We start from the raw sequence: 21,418 nt of genomic DNA on the forward strand, positions 1-21,418 counted from the left end.
AACATAAAAGTTCTGATCATGGGCTGGGGATGTGGCTCAAGCTGTAGCGCGCTCTCCTGGCATGCGTGCTGCCCGGGTTTGATCCTCAGCATCATGTACAAAGATGTTGTGTCCGCCGAGAACTAAAAAATAATAAATATTAAAAAATTCTCTCTCTCTCTCTCTCTCTCTCTCTCTCTCTCTCTCACACTCTCTCTTTAAAAAACAAAAGTTCTGATCATATATTTTAAGTGATAAAGATAATATATTTCATGGTTTATAAAAAGGTATAAGAAAGAAAGTAAAATTTCAACCCATTTTCCCATACCATATACTATATTCATTCCCTACAGAAAATAATTTATAATAGTTTATTGACTATTTCTCCAAAAATGTCTGTGTATATTTACCATGGTATGCTCAGTTCTTTCTCTATACAAATAGGATATTTTCCATATTGTTCTGAAATTTATCTTTTTCTCTTTGCTGTGATTTATAATATTTAATGTCAAAATACATAAGTCCACCTAATTCATTTTAATAAACACAAAAGATAGAATTGGTTTCCTGCTATGGGCTAACTTTGATAACTATTTTAGTTTGCATTTAGCTTTTATCATATCCATCTTTATTGACTTACTAGATGCCTTGTGATCAAAGACAGTTGTTGATTTTAGAACCTGAGGATAGCTTAGTTCTCTTTGAGAAGTATTAGATCAAGACGTGAGCAATAGGGTTGCCACCAACACTGATATGACTTTGGATGTTAGGAGCTAATAACCTATGTCTCAGTAATTGTTAAGATATGTTTTTTTAAATAGCACCTCAACCCCTGACTTTGAAAGTGCTCAGAATAATCCAGTGAAACAATATATGTTGTAGTATTTTTAAAAAGATGAAAATATTTTTCTTAAACATGAAACTATATTAAACACTCTTACTGTTGGTAGAGTCATATGCTATTAGCCCAAACCTGTTCAATGTCATATGCCTTAATCATAGAAAAGGAAGTTAAGATAATTTCATTTTATTAGGTTTACTTTATTTGATCTTTATAGAAAGTGGAAATTTGGGTAATAGGCAAGACAGAGTACACACATTTGTCTCGTCTTACTCCTTTAGTTACTTTTATTACACCTGGCCCTGTGGGTCCCACCAAATCACTCTTCTTTTAAGAAAAATTTACTTATTTATTACATAATGCATATTGTGGATTGGAAGTAATAAGACATGTTGGACCTGGAACCTAATTTTGTTGTTATGGCAATTTGAAGAACATAGGGTCTGGAAAAGTGAAGTAAGAAGTATGTACAATACCTAATGATATTCCTAACATGTTCATGAACAATCAAATATCAATTCCTGGGAACAACATAGATGAACACATTAATTGGAATTTAGTAAGGGCAGTGGGTAATACAATTATAGTAAAAAACAAAGCAAAACAAAAAAATCGCAGCAAGATACTTTATTTTGCTATAAACCTATAAAAATTTTGTTGAAAGAATGTGTGTGTGTGTGTGTAGTGTGTGTGCATGCACACCTATGAGTGCTTGCACACATCCGTGTCCTGAAAACTGATAACTTAATATAGTACTTTGGAGTACAGCATATTTCAAAATAAACTTCAATTCCTCAGTAACAGCTCTTATTTTATAAATATTTGCATTTTATGGACTTTTGCTCCTGGGAGTAAACAATAAAATGACTGCAGATATTTTATCTACTCATTCAATGCCTCAGGCAGCCCCTAGGAGAACAGGAAAGGGAACAGGTGTGTCCATACAGCTTTTATTGTGTGCTCAAAGCTTGCTTTTGCCTCTGTTCTTTGCACTGTTCTTGCCATTTGTGAATTAAAATTGGGATGGTAATTTTTTCAAACCATGGATTTATATCTTATTACCATGTTTCACTTTGGTTTAAGTGTGTAAAGCTAATTAAATTTTTTAATGAAATATGAAATCACTATATAACTATATAAAAAAGAATGAATATTTTTGTATATTAATGCAAAAAGATCTCCCAGATATTATTGAGTTTAAAACAGCAAAATTTTGCAAAGCAGTGAATGTTGAATGCTATTTTTGTATATAAAAAGGAAAGGAATAAGAATGTATATATATATATAAACATTGTTCAAGTCAATAAAAGTGATTTCCTCCTTTGACAAAGAGAACAAGAAACAATACACAAAATTTAAAAAGTAAGCTATAACTTTGGGGATGAAAGATAGGAACAGGGAGCTAAATATGAATGAGGTAGAGACATGATTTTTTTGTTGTACCTTGATATTTGTTATTTGTATTTTTCTTTTCTTCTTTATATTTTCCCCCAGTACCAAGGAACTGAACCATATCCATATTCCCAGCTGTTTGTTTGTTTTTCTATATTTTAAGACAGTCTTGCTAAGTTGCTTAGGGCCTTGCTAAGTTGCTGTGGCTTTCTTTGAACTTGTGATCTTCCTGCCTCAGTCTCCCTACTTTCTGGGATTTCAGGCATGTACCATCATGCCCTGCTAGACTTTTCAATTTCATGAATGAATTTCATATTCAAAAGACATCATTACATGAAAGAACATTTTTAAATCCACAGTGCGAGAAACACATTCTTTGGAAACAATACACCCTGTAATCATGAGGGGCCTGATAGTTTTGTATTATATTTGCTACTGTTGCCTATAACTTAAGAAACTTAGAACACATCACTGAGACTCTCAGTCTCTCTGACTTCAGTGTTTCAAATGAGAAGGAGCAGGTTATTTTGTGTTGTATAATTCTGAGCTTTTTCCTCCCTCCTCCTCCTCCTCCTCCTCCTCCTCCTCCTCCTCCTCCTCCTCCTCCTCCTCCACCTCCTTTTCTTCCATCTTCTTCTTTGATATGAGGAGTCTCTTTTCTCCTTGATTTCTTTTTTTTTAAATTTTTTATTCTAATTAGACATGCATAACAGTAGAATGCATTTTGACAGATCATAGATAAATGGAGCATAACTTATCAGTCTTCTGGTTATACATGATGTAGAGTTACACCGGTCATGTAATCATATATGTACATAGGGTAATAATGTCCTAATCATTCTACTATCCTTTCTACTCCCATCCCCTTCCTCTCCCTTTGCTCCCCTCTGTCTAATCCAAAGAATCCCTATTCTTCCCTAGCTACTACCCCCCAATGTGAATTATTATCTGCATATCAGAGAAAACATTAGGCCTTTGGTTCTTTGGGATGGGCTTATTTCACTTAGTGTAAGTGAAATAAACTCCATCCCAGCTCCATCCAGCTCCATCCATTTAACTGGCAAATGCCATAATTTCTTCTTTAAGGCTAAGGAATATTCCATTGTGTATATATCCCACATTTTCTTTATCCATTCATCTGTTGTTCCATAGCTTAGCTATTGTGAATTGAGCAGCTATAAACATTGGTGTGGTTGCGTTACTATAGTATGCTGATTTTAAGTCGTGTGAGCATAAACTGAGGAGTGGGATAATTGGGTCAAAAGGTGGTTCCATTCCAAGTTATCTAAGAAATCTTTATACTGCTTTCCAAAGTGGTTGCACCAATTTGCAGTCCCCGCAACAATGTATAAGTATACCTTTTTCCCCACATCCTCACCAACATTTATGGTTGCTTGTATTCTTGATAATTGCCATTCTGACTGTAGTGAGATGAAATCTCAGTGTAGTTTTGATTTGCGTTTCTCTAATTTCTAGAGATGTTGAACATTTTTTTCATCACTATAATGCCCAGGTTGGTCACACAGTCATGCCATGTTCTGGCATCAATCTTCTGAGGATCTGGATTCTGAGCTATTTTTAATTGATCTAAGATTATGAATAATTTAGAATAACTGGATTAGTTCCATAGGCAATTGGATGCATGAAAACATATGTTCTAATGTATTTTTCATCCAAAATATGCAATTTCTTTGAGAAGTCCACATAATAGTGTTTTTCTAGTTGTAGCGTTTAAAGGTACAAGCATTTTATAAAACAGTCTCTCTTTAAAAATGCTTGAGTACATAACAGGGTTTCTTAAAGTGATTTAGCTTTTCAACAAAATTGTAGCCCAGAAAATATGCACTGATAAGAGTAATAGAATGTACAGAGTACTAAGTGCTAGGTAATGTACTAGAAACTTTACATCTATAGTTTTCACAAAAATACTATAATAAGGTGCTTTTATCCCCATTCATATTCAGGAAAATAAGGCTTAGAGATTTTTAGAACCTGGAATAGACAATCTAAGTATAAAACTTGAGTATCAAGCAAGGTAAGAAGGATGAATATTAAGATACAGCAGCTGTATCTGTCTGTAAGCTCTAAGGATCTAGGTAATTTCCTTGAGTGGTTTTACTTACAGACTGGATCAGAGAGAAGGTATATATTATGGGAACTTCTCCTGTCAGCCTCTTCTCCCACAGCATGCTTCCACCAGAGACATCCAGGGAAGCAGGCACACTGAGATACTCATCCTGTGATGCTCCTATAAACTGGCAAAAAGAGACACACAGACCACACCCAGAAGCGGGAGAGAGAGAAAACTCAAAAATAAACCCCAAGGCATCTGGTGTGGCGACTCTAATCTAATGAAATGATCAGGGAGAGAGAAATTTTACAAAATACTATAGGGAGAATGAGACACAGACCATTAAAGACATTCATAAATGAAAAGGAAAAATTTATAAAAGAGTGATACATAACTATATGCAACAGATTGGGGGTGGGGGTCATCGTACCTTTCATCAGAAAGGGACAAGAAACAGAACAGGGCACACAAATAAACAGCTGCTAGATATAATTGGATAGAGAGGCTCACACATTCAGAGACATTTACACACAAAACAAAGTGAGTTGCTTGTACTTCTGCAAAGGAAGAGTGAAATCTATGCTTAACTGGACAGAAAACTCACAGGAGCTCACACAAAAGAGAATACATACACAGTGGCAGATAGACATCCCCACACACAAAGAGAGACATAGATGCTCATAGCTTGAAGACAAGAAGAGTAAGATGCTAGTTCTTGCTGTAATAATAGTTCAAAAGCTGCCATGTTTCCCTGGCTTCAGCACTAGGCAGGGAGCTGGAATTCCTTGTTTCCCAGGCCACAGAGGATGCCACTAACTTGGATCATGGTGCTGCAATCTTACTGTATTGTTCTACTTTTTTTTTTAATTTCATCATGTTCTGGGGTGCAAATTTCTCTCACTCTGACATTTATTCCTCTTGGACATTTTTGACAATTTTCACATCTTCTTCAGATTTCTTAATTTTACTAAAATCAAATTCTGAATTTCTTCTGGTTGGGTTCATTGGTTTACCTAAAAATTATTTTTCCTTTTTTCAGCCTGTCTCATGAAAGTCTGATATATCATTATATAAGATAGTAAGGTGGATATTCTTGATAACAGGTGGAACTTGAAGAACCTAGAATAGTTTCAGTATTAAATACATTTTAGACTAATACAAATGGCTTTGCACACATGATATATATATATATATATATATGTGTGTGTGTGTGTGTGTGTGTGTGTATGTCTGTCTATCTAATTATCATCTGTATAAAGTATTCACATAAAACAAAGTTTTACTTGGGAGAAGGCCATGCTGTTTTTTCTAGGCATTATATCAAGGAAAGGACAACATTGTGTTGAACTTGCAGTCACACAAACACTTCTGTTGTATGTCCTAGCTAAGCAAGTATACAATGTGAACAATTTCATATACTCATGTGCAGCTCTTCATTTTTCTCTCCAATAAGAATTAAAATTAGGAAAGGATCAGTATCCTAAACACAGGAGAAGAGTCTGGATTCCAAGTTCTTCTTAAAATATGGTTCATAGACCTCATTCATTGTTTAATTGCTGAATTCAAGGATGTGCCCTGACCAGTCTCAGGGGGAAAGGAACTTAGGGATTGCCATTTTTAATAATTTCCAAGATTTGGGGAGGCACATTTGTGTTGGAAAAGCACTGTCTGGATAGTGTTGGAAAAGCCCTGTCTGGAAGCACAGAATGTTATTGATTTTTGTACAGGGATTCATTTTGAAAAGCATGTTGAAATACAGAGGAAGGGTAGTTGAGAAATGTATTCCAGCTGTGAATTTTGTACTTTGAAATTGTCCTGAATATCTTTTCAGTTTTCGTTCTTCTTCTTTTGTGGAGGTCTAGAAAGTACTGTAGATGTAACCCAGAGTCTCAAACATGCTAGGCCAGCACTACTGTCTAGGCTCACTACTGAGTTACATTTAGCCGCCGCCTCCTCCTCCTCCTCCTCCTCCTCCTCCTCCTCCTCCTCCTCCTCCTCCTCCTTCTTTTTAAAATATCTTTGTTTATTTATTTTTATGTGGTGCTGCAGATCAAACCCAGTGCATCACATGTGCAAGGCAGGCGCTCTATCAATGAGCTACAGCCCCAACTCATCAGCTCACTTCTTTAAAAAAATACATATATATTCTTAATACTGAACCAATTTTCTTTCTGAGATTCTATTCTCTTATGAATTTTCTTACTGCCCTGCTGCTTGTCAAAGAAGGCCCAGGATTATTAAGCTGTCTATAGAAAAATTTCTATTTCATTTCAACAAAATAATGTGGAAGATCTTTCATTCTCAGTGAAAAATTATCTTAGGCTGAATGATAAAGTGAACCCAGGTATTATATGTGTAGATGCCTATGACACATATGCAAACATGCATCTGTAGGTAAATAGTATTCATAATTATAAATCAAACACTTTTATAATGTAATATTGTATGAACAAATTCTAGCTAGTTATATGCAAAAAACATTAGATATTATTTCTTAATATGATTCAGAAAAGGTGAGTTTTACTACTAGACACTCATATTCAGAAGGAATATGCATAGGGATGGTAACTTTGGATACTGATAACTTTTCCTTCAAAAAGGGATTTATTCATCCAAATAACTCACCACAGGGTGCTCAACATTGTAAGTTCTCTTAGTGTATTTAAAATTAACAAACATTGATTCATATGCAAATTTCTGAAACACATCTCTTGCCTAAAGTCTATTGCATATTTTTATTGCTTTTAAATTTTAATACATCTGTGTCTTGTGGTCTATATTAAAATTAAAAATCTGTGATATTCAGGACATGACTGTTTTATCTAAATGTGAAATTTGTCCCAAAATCAAATGTGATTTTCATATTTTTAAAATATGTTTTCATTTTTGAAATATAGGAGAGTAAATGAAAAAGCATTTATATTGGTAGAGATATTTTTCTTCAAAGGCAATCTTAGCTGCCTGTAGCTAAATATTCGTATTAAATATGTTATCTTTGATAAATATTATTATTCTGGTCTCTCTTATAAAAAGTAGCTTGATTTGAGACATTTTAATAGCTTAAAGGGAAGAATGGAAATGTAAGGCAAGAGAAATCAATAAAGCATGGGGCTTCTTATCCCATATTGATTCTTGTAATCCAGCAACCATTAAATACTTGAGAGATAAGCCTCTTTTAAGATGGCACGTTTATATTTTGAAGATCAAATACCTTAATTTTGCTCATGGGTTTCCCAAGCACAATTCATACACAGGACAGAAGGTAAGCTTTTAGTGGCCGTGTTTCCTACTGGCGTGTTTTTAAGCTGAACAAAGCAAAGGTGCATTGTGGGTGGGACTATACTCAGGTGGCTGTTTCTTGCAGGGCTGATGAACATAAATACATTTTGTATATTATCTCACATTATAAAAATCTGACTGATTAATATCAAAGTTAATTAGTGATAGGATTGCTAAAATATTTTAATATTCAAATTATTTGTAAGCATGATTTCTTCCAAAATATAATTTTTTTTCTGCAAAATTATTTTGCATCTTAACCGGGTAAAATATTAGAAATCGTAGTTTATCCCAAACCTCTCAACTCTCTCTCTAATAAATATTGTCCCAATGAAAATAATGTATTCCTATGACTTTTTGCTTTTACATTTTCTGGTTTTTAATATTATACTCAGATATGATATTTTGTGGAAAAAAAAAGAATTCTAAATTTATAACAACTAGATATTAAATAGTAAACTGACCAGCCAAGTTTTTACTAAATGCAGTTGGAAACTTCACTGTTTTGAAGACACCATGAAATATTTATTTTATCTCCTGCAATTGTTTTAATGTTAACAAATCTGTTTTTTAGTTTCCCCTTGCCATAGTATAATAATAATTCCAAGTATTTGTGTTTTTAATATGTATACCAAATTCTGTTCAAATAGTTGCACAAACACCAATGCCTTTTATCTTATAAACAAATTGGAAGAAGTTATTTCTAGTCCAACTTTACTGATGGATAAATTGAGAGCCATGGTTAGGTAACTTGTCAAAAGTCTAACAACAAGTAGACTGGCATAGCCAGGATGCAAAAATCAAGATTTCTGATTCCAAAACCTGTGTTATTAACAGGCAGATAAAGAAGCAGGACTGTTTTAATTGTGTGTGTGTATGTGTGTGTGTGTGTGTGTATTTGTGCAGATAAATCATTCCAGAACGATACAGAGCTAAATGTACATTCCAACTCCCCCATTTTATTATATTGGAGATATTAGACAAATTTGTCATCTTTCTAAGCACTTGATTCTTTCTGGGCTCCTCCATTTGGAATAACCATAAAAGTTTGATGAGATTATCCAATTTGTGTAGTTAGCATTGAATCATATTCATTAATTTCTCTTCCCTAATCATAAGATGGAGATGTTACCACCTACCTCCTGAGAAAGCCAACACTTTGCTTGACTATTCATGTTGTACCAAGATGCTTCTAAACAATTTTGTATATTGTCTAATGTATTTCTTCTGATTTAGTAGGAAGGTATCATTATTAATATCTTGATTTTTTAAAAAAATCGGAGACATAGAAAAATTAAGATCACAGAGGAGGATTTGAAACCAGAAGATATTAGAATTTATAGTTTTAATCTCTATGCTATATTTCTTGGCTTAGCCTGATGATTAAAAGTATATGGAAATTTATCATGTGGTAGATCTATAAAATTAATTCATTACTCATTTACATAGGTTTTTTTTCTGCAAGATTGCTATTGTCAAAAAAAATGGAATTGCCAGGTACAGCAGCATATACCTGTAATCCCAGAGGCTAGGGAGGCTGAGGCAGAAGGATTGAGAGTTCAAAGCCAGCCTCAGCAATGGCGGGGCACTAAACAACTCAGTGAAATCCTGTCTCTAAATAAAATACAGAATAAGTCTGGGGATTTGGCTCAATGATTGAGTGTCCCTGAGTTGAATCCCCAGTACAATACTCCCCCCCAAAAATGGAACCATGTGTGCGTAATAGGAAAAATGTTCCTGAGTGAAAAAGTACCTTAATAGAATCTCTTTTGAAGTCATCAGTAGAAAGTATTGTTGATGTTAAAATTAACTACTGCTGCATGACTTATAGGATGCTTTGTGCTCAGGAGAATTCATGAAGCTTGCATACTATTTCCTTCCATGAATACTTTGTAGAAGATAAATTTCAATACTTTTCAAGGTGAATTCTTTTTTTTTTTTTTTGCCAGTACATTTTAGTGATAGATAATTTGAAAAGAATACTGAGGTATTCAACTCAAACTAAGTACTTCTGTGAACTGAACAATGGAGGACTGAATCAAATATATAAAATCAGTAGGAAGTTTATTTACTTATATAATAAATGTTTGTGTGTATTAAGGAATTCGCAATTTAGTGATAGATATCATTACTGTCATTGTATTCTATAGATCAGGCAGATATTAGGTGTTTGACATTCAAGATCTTGCATCCTTATGAGAATTTTGTTGTGTGGGAATAATCCTACTTTACATTAAAAAAAAAACCTATGAAAAATATGGTAAGAAAACCACCAAAGCTAGTAGCTAGAAGGTGTCTGAATGGGGACAATGCGATTCTAAATTTCTTTTTTTTCAACACATATTATCCTGATAGATGTATGAGTGAATGTGATTGTTTGTGTGTTATAGTTTTTGTTTGAAACAATGGACAGAAGAGAGATAAAGGATAAAACAAAAATTTAACTGAACTTTTTTATGTCGATAGGATTAAATAATATAGTTATGTCTTTAGGAGGGACAGCACTATCCTTTGATACTCTGTGAAATTAAAAATCATGTCCAAGTTTACACAACCAGTATGTCAAAGACCCCAATATCCACAACTATGTATATCTGAGTATAAACCCATGACAACTCGGGCAAAATATTAAGTAGTATTAATATGTATTTTAGGAAACATATTCTAGAGCCTTAGACTTAGGTTTGGGCATTTCTTTCGGAATAAATTTATGTTTATATTAAAAACATAAATTCTCTAGTTAGAAAGAACACCAGTCTTTGTCAGTATGACTGGGTGCTGGGAACCACCTGCTATGCCCAATACTAACTCTTTACTTCATTTTTTCTTTAGTACCAGGGATTGAATTTGGGATGTCTCAACCACTGAGCCACAGTGGTTGTATTTTATTTAAAGACAGAGTCTCACTGAGTTTAGTTGCTTAGGAACTCTGGACATTCTGGGCAGTAATTATTTATAACCTGATAAACTGTCCAGAGCACTTTACTATTTAATTGGCCCATGTAGCTCTGTATTAGCCCTAGCTATTCTTGTTCTTCTTTTAAATCAGGTAATGTATTTGATTTTTTCAAGTTTTATTCCAAACACCATTCAGTTTAATAATATGCACTACTAAGAAATTATCGCTCCTAACTGGTGTTAGTTACTTTCTTTGAATCCCAGGATCTTTGTCCTTCCAAATTCATCTTCTAATTTTTGTTTTGTTTTGTTTTTCCCTTTTAAAAGTGCTGCAACAGATAGTTCTTTTTACTTAAAATTTAACCTTAATCACATCTAAATAAAATGTTGCTTAGAGGAGTACTAAAGACTTTATAGTTCTAATGCAATTATGTAGAGTGTTGTTTTATGTTTTGTTTAGGGCCACATTACATCAGATATCCTTATACCCAATTCTTCCTTTTCTTTTTCTTTTACTGCTATGTGCCTTATTGTAGAAAAGCCGAAATCTAGCTAGGTCTGCTTTTAACTAGCTTGTGAGTCTCGGGCAAAATCAGTTCAACATTCCACTTCTGTTTCCTCACCAGTGAAATGTGGCAGGACTCAATAGTCAATCTGTAGGTGACACTAACATCCTATGAATTTGGTCATATCATCAATGGATTCACAAAAGTTTCTCTAGTAGGTTGTCTATGCTTAACATTTATTGTATCCGGTGAGAGCGTGGCAGAAAGAGAGAAAACAAAATTGTGTAGCCAACAGAATTTTCACCTGCGTTATAAGAGAGAATCATTCCATGGTGAAATACTCAGAACACAAAGAGTGAAACTGCTTCATTGTGGATGGAGATGTTTGGTGGAAGAAACCAGATGTTTAGAGACCAGAAACCCTCAGGATGTCATCTCAGGGGACACAGTCTCACCATGTAAGATTGCCCAAGGAAGGGCAGCTGTGTGGTCAGGCTGAGACATTTACTCTAGAACAACAGGAATAAAGAGACAGTAAAAAATTTTAAAGAGTAGTGAATCAACAAAAGTCATGTTTAAGGAATACCAGTCCTCACTGCATTTAAAAATATTTTTAAAATTTTTTTTTTGTTCTAACTTGTTATATATGACAGCAGAATGCATTACAATTCATGTTACACATATCGAGCACAATTTTTCATATCTCTGTATACAAAATATATTCATACCATTCATGTCTTCATACATGTACTTAGAGTAATAATGTCCATCTCATTAAAAATATTTTAAATGATTTGTTTCCATTTGGGATATAAAATATCTGAGCTTCGTTCATGGTTTTCCAAAACGTCAAATCCAGTGTTAAACCATATTTAGTATTCATCTGTCTCCTTAGAGCTATTTTGAAACTCACAAGATTCATCATGCCTAAGCAAGACTTCATACTTGCAAGTTCCTATTCCTTTAAAATGCTTGCCATTTTAATTTTAGTCTTAGAAGGAATTGAATGTGTGTACATTTTAGCTGATGTTAATGTGTAATGATTAATAATTTTCTCTTGAGGTCTGCCGCTGTGGTTAAGTGCAACTTCTAAAGACTGTGATATACAAAATGGGGATTAGGAGACAGGTGAGAGTCTGAGCAATGGTGAGAGCAATCAAGGGGCTACTAAACTCATTCTGGTATGTGGTGATGGTGAACCCAGATGAGGCTAACAGCAGATAATATTGAGAGAGTGACAGGAATGGGACTTCTCTTAGAAATTGGATGTAATCCAGCAGAAACCAGAGGGAGAAAGAAGGAAGAGCTAAAGATTATTTCTATATTTTGGGTTTGGAGACAGAGGGAAGGGTTCCAAAAAGACCCTATGTCAGGAGGTAAAACTGGCTTTGAAGGTGGCGATGACAAACTTTCCTGAGTATTGAGAATCTGGAGACACAGATCTAAATAGAAATAGCTGTGGAACAGTTTATTATTGTATGACTGTGAGAATCCTGAGGATGAATTAATTCTCAAGCAAGTGAATTTAAACACATGTTTAACAGAAACTTTTAAACTGCAAAATTTCAGAAGTGCTCAAGTCTTGGGTTTTGCTTTTCAGTAATATTTTATTTGCAAACAGAAGTGGAATAAGACTCCTCCTAGGTTCCTTTCCCATCATCTGATTTCATTCCAATAAACCTGTTCTTATCTGATGAGAACATAATGTAAGCCTCTGTATAAAATATTTCCTGCCATAATTCTCAGAGTGACTTTGCCTCTTTCTGACTTTTCTGCTTAAGATTTAGCTAGGTCAGAGTTTATCAGTATGTGCTTAAACTCTGCAAATGGCTTCCCATTGCTTTCAGGATTAAGACAAAAATCTTCAGGCTGGAGGCACTGTCTTCTACAACCGATGCCTGTCTAGCTGTCCATCCTCATCTCCCAGTACTCTGTTCTAGCCCCTTATGCCAGCTACTCTTAACCTTCAGGCTTCTTATCATTTTAGGGCCTTTCCACATTCTAATTTTTCTGGCTGAAATCTTTTCCCACACTACCTATCCCAGCCTCTTGGCCTGCTTATGATGGACTCCTTCAGCCACAGGTTGCATTGCACCTACTGGCTAAAGACCTGCTAGGCCTACCCGGGGTCACGTTGTATGACTTCTCACTGCACCAAGACTTTTCTTTCTTGACATTTTCACATTTGTAATTACATGCTTCTGTGTGTGATTATTTGTTTAATGTTTCTCCAGCAAGATCCAATTTTTGCGAGGGCAGCTGTCTTGTCTGTTGGCTTGCCACAAATTCTGAGCACCTAGCATCATGTATACTCGTTGAAAGGATGGATGACTGAAAACTGAAACCATGTGAAGGAGGACAGACTGTCAATGCCCTTCCAATCCCCTCCTCAATAAGATAGCTCTGGACATCTTATGACACCTCTGTCCTTACCATATGCCTGATCTAAGTGCATCTCTGGATAATACAGTATAGGTCAGCATTCCTTCAGATGAGAAGGGAACATTATACCGATATTCTTCATGTGGTAGAAATACTGCATCTTCATTTAAAAAATCAAACAAATATAGTGTTAAAAAATAATGAGTTTATGTAAATCTGTTGATGCTTAGATTAGGGGTTAACCTATTTTATTTGCTTTTTATCTACTTGAAATTTTTTTTCCCTTCCAGATCCTATCACTTTTATTTTAGACAGGATGGCTTTTGACTTCAAAGTGTTGTAATCAAGGTAATTTTATGAAGAAAAATGTGTTTCTCTTATAAATATAAATGAACTCTTCTCCATAACCTAGACAAGAGAAAATTTCTTTCTCCCTTTCCTGACTTTGAACAACAGATTTCCCTTCTCCCCAAAGTCGTAGTGTAAGGTAGGCTCTGCCTCTGAAGAACTGTCTTAAGGGAATGGATGTCTGATGTTCATGTAGGTGTTTTCTTTCAATACAAAGATAAACATGGAGCACACCTGCTGCTTTCAGACCCTTGAGAGTGGTCCCTTCCAAAGCATGTATACACATGAGCCCTCAGTCTTAACAGGAAGCTCACCCAAACAATGCCTGGATACTCTGCAAGCAGGGTACCACCACTGATAGGAATTCTCTTGAAAAGATCAACTATTCCAAAGTTTACTTCCAGTGTCTCATCACAATGGTTTGCATTATATTTTTATTTTAGTGTAATTCAAATTTATGATATTGCTCAAAGAATTATCTTTCTTTAAATGAGGTTTTCCAGAAAGAACATTATTACAATTTCTTTACATCTGAGCATAGAGTTAATTGCTTAAGAAATGTAATAACTTTTTATTAAACAAATACAGAAACACCAAATTGTTAATATTCTAAATTAGTCACTTTCATTCCTTTTTTTAAGAGGTGTGTATTCATTCTAGTTTTATAAAATCAACTAAATTTCAATGGGTAAAACTCAATAGGTTTGTAATAATACCAACCATTATGATATATATATTTATAAAGTCATTAAATTTTAATGTTTGTCATTTGGGAAGAAAATTGTTATTACTTTAAATGCATTGAATTCTGACTTTGTTCTTCATATGGAACAAGCATAGATTTTTATCCTTGATACAAACTTGGTAAACTAACTTTTGTCTCAGGGGAATACATCCCTCAAAATATTTAGCCTGTCTTCAATTGCTCCAGAACAACCTTGGCAATATCTTTAAATCCCCTCATTCTGTGGAAATGGCCTGAGGAATTCTTTATTGTCAGTTTACCTTAAAGGCTTGGAGGTCGAGAGGGTGGAGCAAGAGGAGAACAAGGTCATTAGCTAGGGCTTCCCATATATCATGCTGGGACCTTCTGGAACCTGGAGCTCTAAATAATCCTAAAAATATCAGAGTTTTTTTTCCCTTGATAGAAGCACATTTCTCATGGCCAGCTTTCTAAGTCAAGAGCTAATAATATCCTCAACCTACTTGCCTTTTGCAGATACATGGGACACAAAGTAGGGATAATTTCTGCTGAATTGAACCCATAATGAAGGAATTTATAATCAGTTCTAATGTATTTAAGACCTAAAGTATATTAGCCCTTCATCAAAGAGAATGATGAAAAGCAGCATTAATATGGGTGGATAGTAATTATTTCAGAGCTTATAATTATTCTCCAGTTAACTAGAGAGAAATGCTGATATTTTTATTCCTCTTTTAAAAAAAATAAAAGGCACCCTGGTCAGATTCTGAAACCTAAGAATGGATCACACGCTCTTTGTAAAGGCCAATACTTTGAATTATGGCTTATGTTAATGACAAAGGAACTATTTTGGAATGAAAGGAGTTTGAAGTTCATGGTCAGGAGTTCCCTTTACCTTGCTTAGTCCTGTTGTTTTACCACTGAATCTATTTATTGCCTATAGGAGATATAAAATATAGTAATTACTCTCACTCCCTTTCAAAATGACTTGAGGTCTACTTTCCTATTAACTCTAATGAGAGTTATGTGTGTGTTCCTCAGGGAGGAGAGGACCCAATCGGGTTTCAAGGTAAAATAAATCACTTCTACACTCAGGGTTTAGTGGTCTCATTTGTTTTATATTTTGATGCTTGAAGATAGCCATTTCAAACTGCTGGTATTGAAAACGCACTATTTGTTGTTTAAAAGAAACCTAAGCTGTGGTTGGAATGTTGTTAATGACTGCTATACCTGTTCAAAGGATAAATGTTTTGCCCTTGGGAAAATCATGTTGCTTAACTTACAGGGACATGTGATCCCTAAAATGTCATTATCTAATTTTTGAAAGAAAATTCATGCCAACTGATTTTTATGATATTTTCTTTGTATTTAAATTACTACAAAAAATGTTTTAACATCATTAAGTACTTTAACACTTTAGAATAAATGGAAAATGAGCTATAGTTGCTGATGTACCAAGGGAGCAAAGCTAAGGTGATGGGCTGTTCTGTTTGCAGCATGGCAATAGGGAGTCTGGAGATCAGGTACGATCTGTCACTGTAATTCACAAGCACGAATTAACTCCATTCAGGCGTCCTCACATGAACCAAGATTGAGTTTCTCAATTCATAACCCTAAACCCTCTTAGATATTTATTCTGAGTGCCTTTGGGCATGAAGATAAAGGAAATCTGTTTTCTTTCTTTTTATAATCACTTTTGCCAAAATCTGTTATCAATCCTCTTCTTCCCAGGGAACCTGAAAAAATCAGATGTGTAAAAAAAAACTCTTGAGGTTAAGAAAATCCAGCGAATCACTAAAATACTGCTGGAATGCATACTATGGTAACAATACCATTTCATTCTAAAGGTTTACTTAGCATCAATATATGAAATTCTTTAGTTGGGCGAATTCAACTTAATTCTCCTCTAGGTTAATGATGCTTCCATATGTTTATTATGTTGAATCTATATTTGTGTCTGTTTTTTTCCCCCACATCAGTTAAGAGGCACCATTTCCTGAGTAGGGATGGGTATAAAAACTAAAAATAGCAAAAAGCTAGGTCAATCAACTATTTCATCCATAAAAAAATTCTTTGTTAACACCATTCCTTTCCCATGACTTCTTAACTTAAACCCACCCAGAGCCAAAGAGCAACTGAGAATTATGTTCACATGCAAAGTGGAAGATTATGTTTAACAGAAATTCTCTTATTTCTCACATAGGCCTAAGAGCTGACAATTCTGTAAGCATGTAAAGTATGTAAATCCACTGGCATGGTGGCTGTAGAACCTACATGATTTCTACTGGAAACCATGTAAATTGCTTTGGATAGCCTAGGTGAGGAAGAAATATACTTCCACCTGAAAAATGAAGAGTTATTTAATTGTGATTGGTTTTGTCCCCAAATATTAGTGAACTGATGATTCAGAAAAAAAAACAATTGGGGGAGGGGGGTCAGATTTCTAGTTTCTTAAAGAGCCAAGAACTAAGCAGTTAAACAGTTTAACTGAAATTAGAATATAGATGATGGTTTTGGCTACAATAAATATCACTGTGCTAAATTTCTATTACTTATCAAAACAAACAAACAGCAGCAATAACAACAGCAACAACAAAAGAACATAATTAACAGTAGCCTAGGAAATAGGTAGTTGCAGAAAAGTTAAAAGCTTATAATATAATCGAATACAATTATCTATCATTAATATTCAAGTGTTTTAAAATTTGAAATATTTTAAATATAGTATTCTGATTTAGCAATTTTTAAATTTAAATGTAAAATTTATACTTTTAGCAGGTGTAGCATTGTTGTTACATGAACATGAGATAAGTGTGCTTTTTATATTTAAGAGGAGTCATATTAAAGAAATGCAGCTATCTATGAGCTTGCAAATGAATGCCAATTAACATAAACTATTATTTTCATCTAGGTTTTCTCAATGGAATGATTGCTTGAAGGTGTGATTATAAAAGTATATTGCTTAATTTTTTTGTGTACAGTTCCCATGTCTCTATTTGCAATGATGAAACCATGATATTACAATTGACTGTACCATGGTCCCTTCAATTATATCATCAATTTCTGTTTTTCCAATCTTTTGATCTTTGCTAGTCACTGATATTTTTCAAGGCTGTCTCTGAGCTGATGAAACATAATTATATCTCTTTTCCCCCCCTTGTTTCTTGGATGGTGTTTTTATTCTTTTAGAGTTGTTATAGAAGGTTTAGTTTTGAATTACAAATATAATGCAAAGTAATCTCTAAAAAAGACTTAGAAGTCTTTCTCAAAATGTTTAACAGTCCTTCCCTCAGAAGTGTGCTTAGATTTAAAGCCTGCTTCTTTACTATTTATGTTATTGAAATCATCACTTTCAGTCCTTTTCTCCTCCTTTTTCTATGACTTATTTTATGCATGACAAAATTTTCTTGCTTATTGCTACGTGGTTGGCTGTCTTTTAACTTGAGTGTCCTGTGTTCATAGTGATTGCTTTTGCATGAGAATTATGAAATGTCATACAGATTAAATGGTTGTGGAAATAAAAAAGAGAATGTGGGGCTTCACTTGCTTTTTTGTGTGCTGAGTATGTCAATTATGTGACACTTAAAATTACTTTCATCTGGCCTTTGACTTCCCCTTTGGTGTGTTCTTTTATTCTAGCAAATTAGCATTGTTAAGTATAATAAAACATTTATTAAACATTCACAGTGTTTTAATATAATTATTCTTCTAAAACATGATCCTATTATAAATAACCATTCTGGGCATGAAATTGCAAGAGGGCATAATTCCATTATATGACTAAAGTGATTATGAAATATAAGCCCTGACTTTGTAACTACCTTAATAGCTAAACACCAGCTCCTATCAATGGGACCTTTTGTGATGAGATTATCCATTGATGCATTTGTGCAGGTGACAAATGTCTTAAATCCACAGCATACATTTAAATGAAAACCTATGGGGAAATATTTGTTATTGAGAAGTAATTTTAAAAAGTCACAGCTAAAATGTATGAATTTAAAGTGTATGTAACCCAAGTGATAATGCTCTTATTTTAAAAAAGGGAAAAAAAAAACTAAAAAAGAACAAATTAAAATGTTCATATCTCTATTTTCCCTAATGTTATTATATTGTCCCAAATTAAAGAATGAACTTGACTTACTTTCTTTGTTTTTGTCACCAATTTAAATTAGAAAAGACACTGAATAAATTGAGTTCTTTCAGCTAATAAAACTGTTTACTTTTTTGTATTCACTGGGTATTTTTTTAAAGATCATTTCTGTGGTTTATGACTTATGACTTTCAAATCATAATGTATTTTTTATGCTGAATATGTTCACAAACCAATCTTTTATAAGATATTTTGGGGAAAGGGATTTTTTTTTTCTCAAACAAAATAGATAATCAACTATGATGTAACCACTTCCCCGCTCTTTTTGAAATATCCTTGAGAGTTTTAGTACTTACATTTAACTTTTTGCCCTCAGTCTTGTTTATTCTTGAATTGTCTTTTTTTTTTCCCTCCATTTCTCCATTCTCAATCCTAGGTCCCCTTACAAAGAAACAGACAGATGATTTAGGTGATAATGACGGTGCTGAAGATGAAGGTATTTTTTTTCAACAAATCTATTTGCATGACAAGGGACTCAATCACTTTTTCCACCCCTTTCTATTTTTTTACTTCTTGTCTTTTTTTGAAAAGTTGTTTTGAATTCCCGTTTTTGATGTGTTTTGTCTTCTTGCTTGTTGTTACATATAAATATGCATTTTTAATTTTTTTCAAAAAATGAATGTTAAGTTTTACATTTTGATGCCAACCATTAAAATGTTTTAAAAAGAGGGGCTTTTTTAATTATTATTTTCTTGAACTGACTTTTGATATGTTTCATCCCACGTTTTGACAAATGCGTCCACATTCTTTGAACTAACAATCTTTCCCTTGTAGTCTCTCTGTGCCCATTTTGCATGTTTTCTAATCTATGTAACTATTTTAGCCAATATCAAAATGTGTTTCATTTTTTTACATTTGACATTGTTTAAAAAGAACCCTACACTAAATAAAAAGAAAAGTTAAAAGCTGATATAAAGTGTTTCTTGAGCAATATGTTTTCATTTTAGAATACCACTGGCTGTTGATTTGCTGATATATAATATAAATAATAAAATTTTGTAGGTAAGAAAAGACAACACAACCCTTGGGTTAATTCCTAATCACTGTAGAGCCCCTGAAGTCCCATGAGCTTATAGTAATATTTTTAGTGAAGTTTATATTATTTAAAAAAGATGAAATGGATGATTGTTAATTTCAAAAGGACATACTTTGTAGATTAGCAAATAAATCAGATTATTCAGATTTTGAAAGAATTGCCAACTATGAGCAATAAGATATTTCCTGCTTTGTTAATATCAGAATTGTTTTCTCCTTCCTGCTTTCTTAAGACATACAGTTCTGATTTACGTTTTTAACCCAAGTACTCAAAAGACTGATCTGAAATTTCTCATTCCACTCTACCTGTACCTGATTTTTAGTGTCTAGAAAAGCTTATTGATTCTTTCAGCTCGTTTTGGTTTCATTGTTTTATTTTTTTTCTTTTTTAAATGCTATCCTAGATATAACTGTAATAGAGGGAACTAATGTAATCCAAGATTAAAAGTAATTCCCTGAAGCCTAAAACTGAAATCTCAAAAAGATATTATTAATACAATAAGATAGATTTTCCAAAATAAAATAATCTACAGCAATAAGGGGTGACCAAGTTACAAGGAATTCACCAGTGACTCACTCTTTACTAAACAATTTGCGCTCTTTTCATTTTCAATATCAATTGTTAACATATTTAACAAACCCCTTTACAGTAGGAAATTAAACTATGGAAGTGAATTATTGAAAGCTTAAAATGACATTTGATTATTAATATTTTATAACCTTAAGAATTATTTTGGTTATGAAATTTATGATATTTAATAAAAATTCATTTACCATGAACCCAAGAAGCAAATTAAAGATTAAACACAAAGCTGTCATTGATATTTTAAATAAATCATTATTCGTGCTCAAAAGTTATCATTATGAACGCTAAATGGCTAAAATAAAGATAAGATCAAAATACAAATTGTGATTTAAAAAAATACTGTTAGAAATGTGATATATTTAAACATTCAGAACATTTTTTGACTTTGTAGAGCAAGGTTACTGTTCTCCCTGCTCTAATGAAGACTGTCTCCACTTATAGATTTTGAATTTGTTGAGCTCTCTGAAAATTCTAAAACCTATTCATTTGTTATCTAAATAATAAAGTGAGTATAAAGCACTTCTTAGTGTGTATCTTTGCAAAGTCCATAACTTTCCAATGTAGTCACAAAGATAATATACATCACCTCCCTATTTAAAAAATATTTTGGTTGCTAATTTAATATGATTCGTTTTTTCTTTTGGTGAAACAGCACCAAGTAATGCATTTACATGTTAAAAATAGATACCTAGGGGCAACCATAGTAAGTTAAGTCCTATAGATGTGAATCTACTTTATAGATCTATTGTGAAGCCCATCTAACATTTTTAAATTGGCCATTAAAAATAACCTAAACTCTTATTTGAATTGGCAGGTAGTATTGAAGTTATGTACTAAGCCACTCATCACAAGAGTTATCAATCCATAAATTTTCTTAAATGTTCAAAAGTGTAGAATGTCAAAGCTGCCAGTTCTAGTTCAGTCTATTCCTCTGTGTTTTACTGAATACTTGTTTTGTAGAGAATAAAGATGAATTCTAATATCCTACAGGAACAGATATTGTGGAAAGTTCTGAGTATCTTCTATTCAATGTCTTTTAGAATCACTTTGTAGATGTGGGTAGGACTAAAAACTGAGTCTAGTTTTCAGACTTAGTTGTTTCAAACGTTGAATCAATAACAGTGGACATAAAAGAATAGAAACTACTTGATGAATTATTTGCTTACTTCACTCAGAAGTCAGGTTTTCTGTTCATTTATAAAAAATTCCCCCATTATTTTGCCATACCTGTGACACCTTAATAGT

General features: G+C 33.4%; 1 protein-coding gene across 7 annotated transcripts in view; it reads left to right on the forward strand.

The window, feature by feature from the left end:
- Nlgn1 (neuroligin 1) overlaps window positions 1–21,418 on the forward strand; it is an 899,700-nt gene that overhangs the window by 389,483 nt on the left and 488,799 nt on the right. For 5 of the 7 annotated variants that reach the window (XM_058586176.1, XM_058586178.1, XM_058586177.1 and 2 more), the window contains one exon: window positions 18,929–18,988. The exons of the other annotated variants lie outside the window; for them this stretch is intronic. In XM_058586176.1, the coding sequence (XP_058442159.1) occupies window positions 18,929–18,988 (60 nt within the window). The remainder of the gene's footprint in view (window positions 1–18,928; window positions 18,989–21,418) is intronic. 7 annotated transcript variants of the gene reach the window in all.

The sequence above is a fragment of the Marmota monax genome, unplaced genomic scaffold (genome assembly GCF_021218885.2).
Source record: "Marmota monax isolate L192 unplaced genomic scaffold, Marmota_monax_Labrador192_F-V1.1 WCK01_AAM20220418_F8-fsc00074, whole genome shotgun sequence".
NCBI classification, from domain to species: Eukaryota; Metazoa; Chordata; class Mammalia; order Rodentia; family Sciuridae; genus Marmota; species Marmota monax.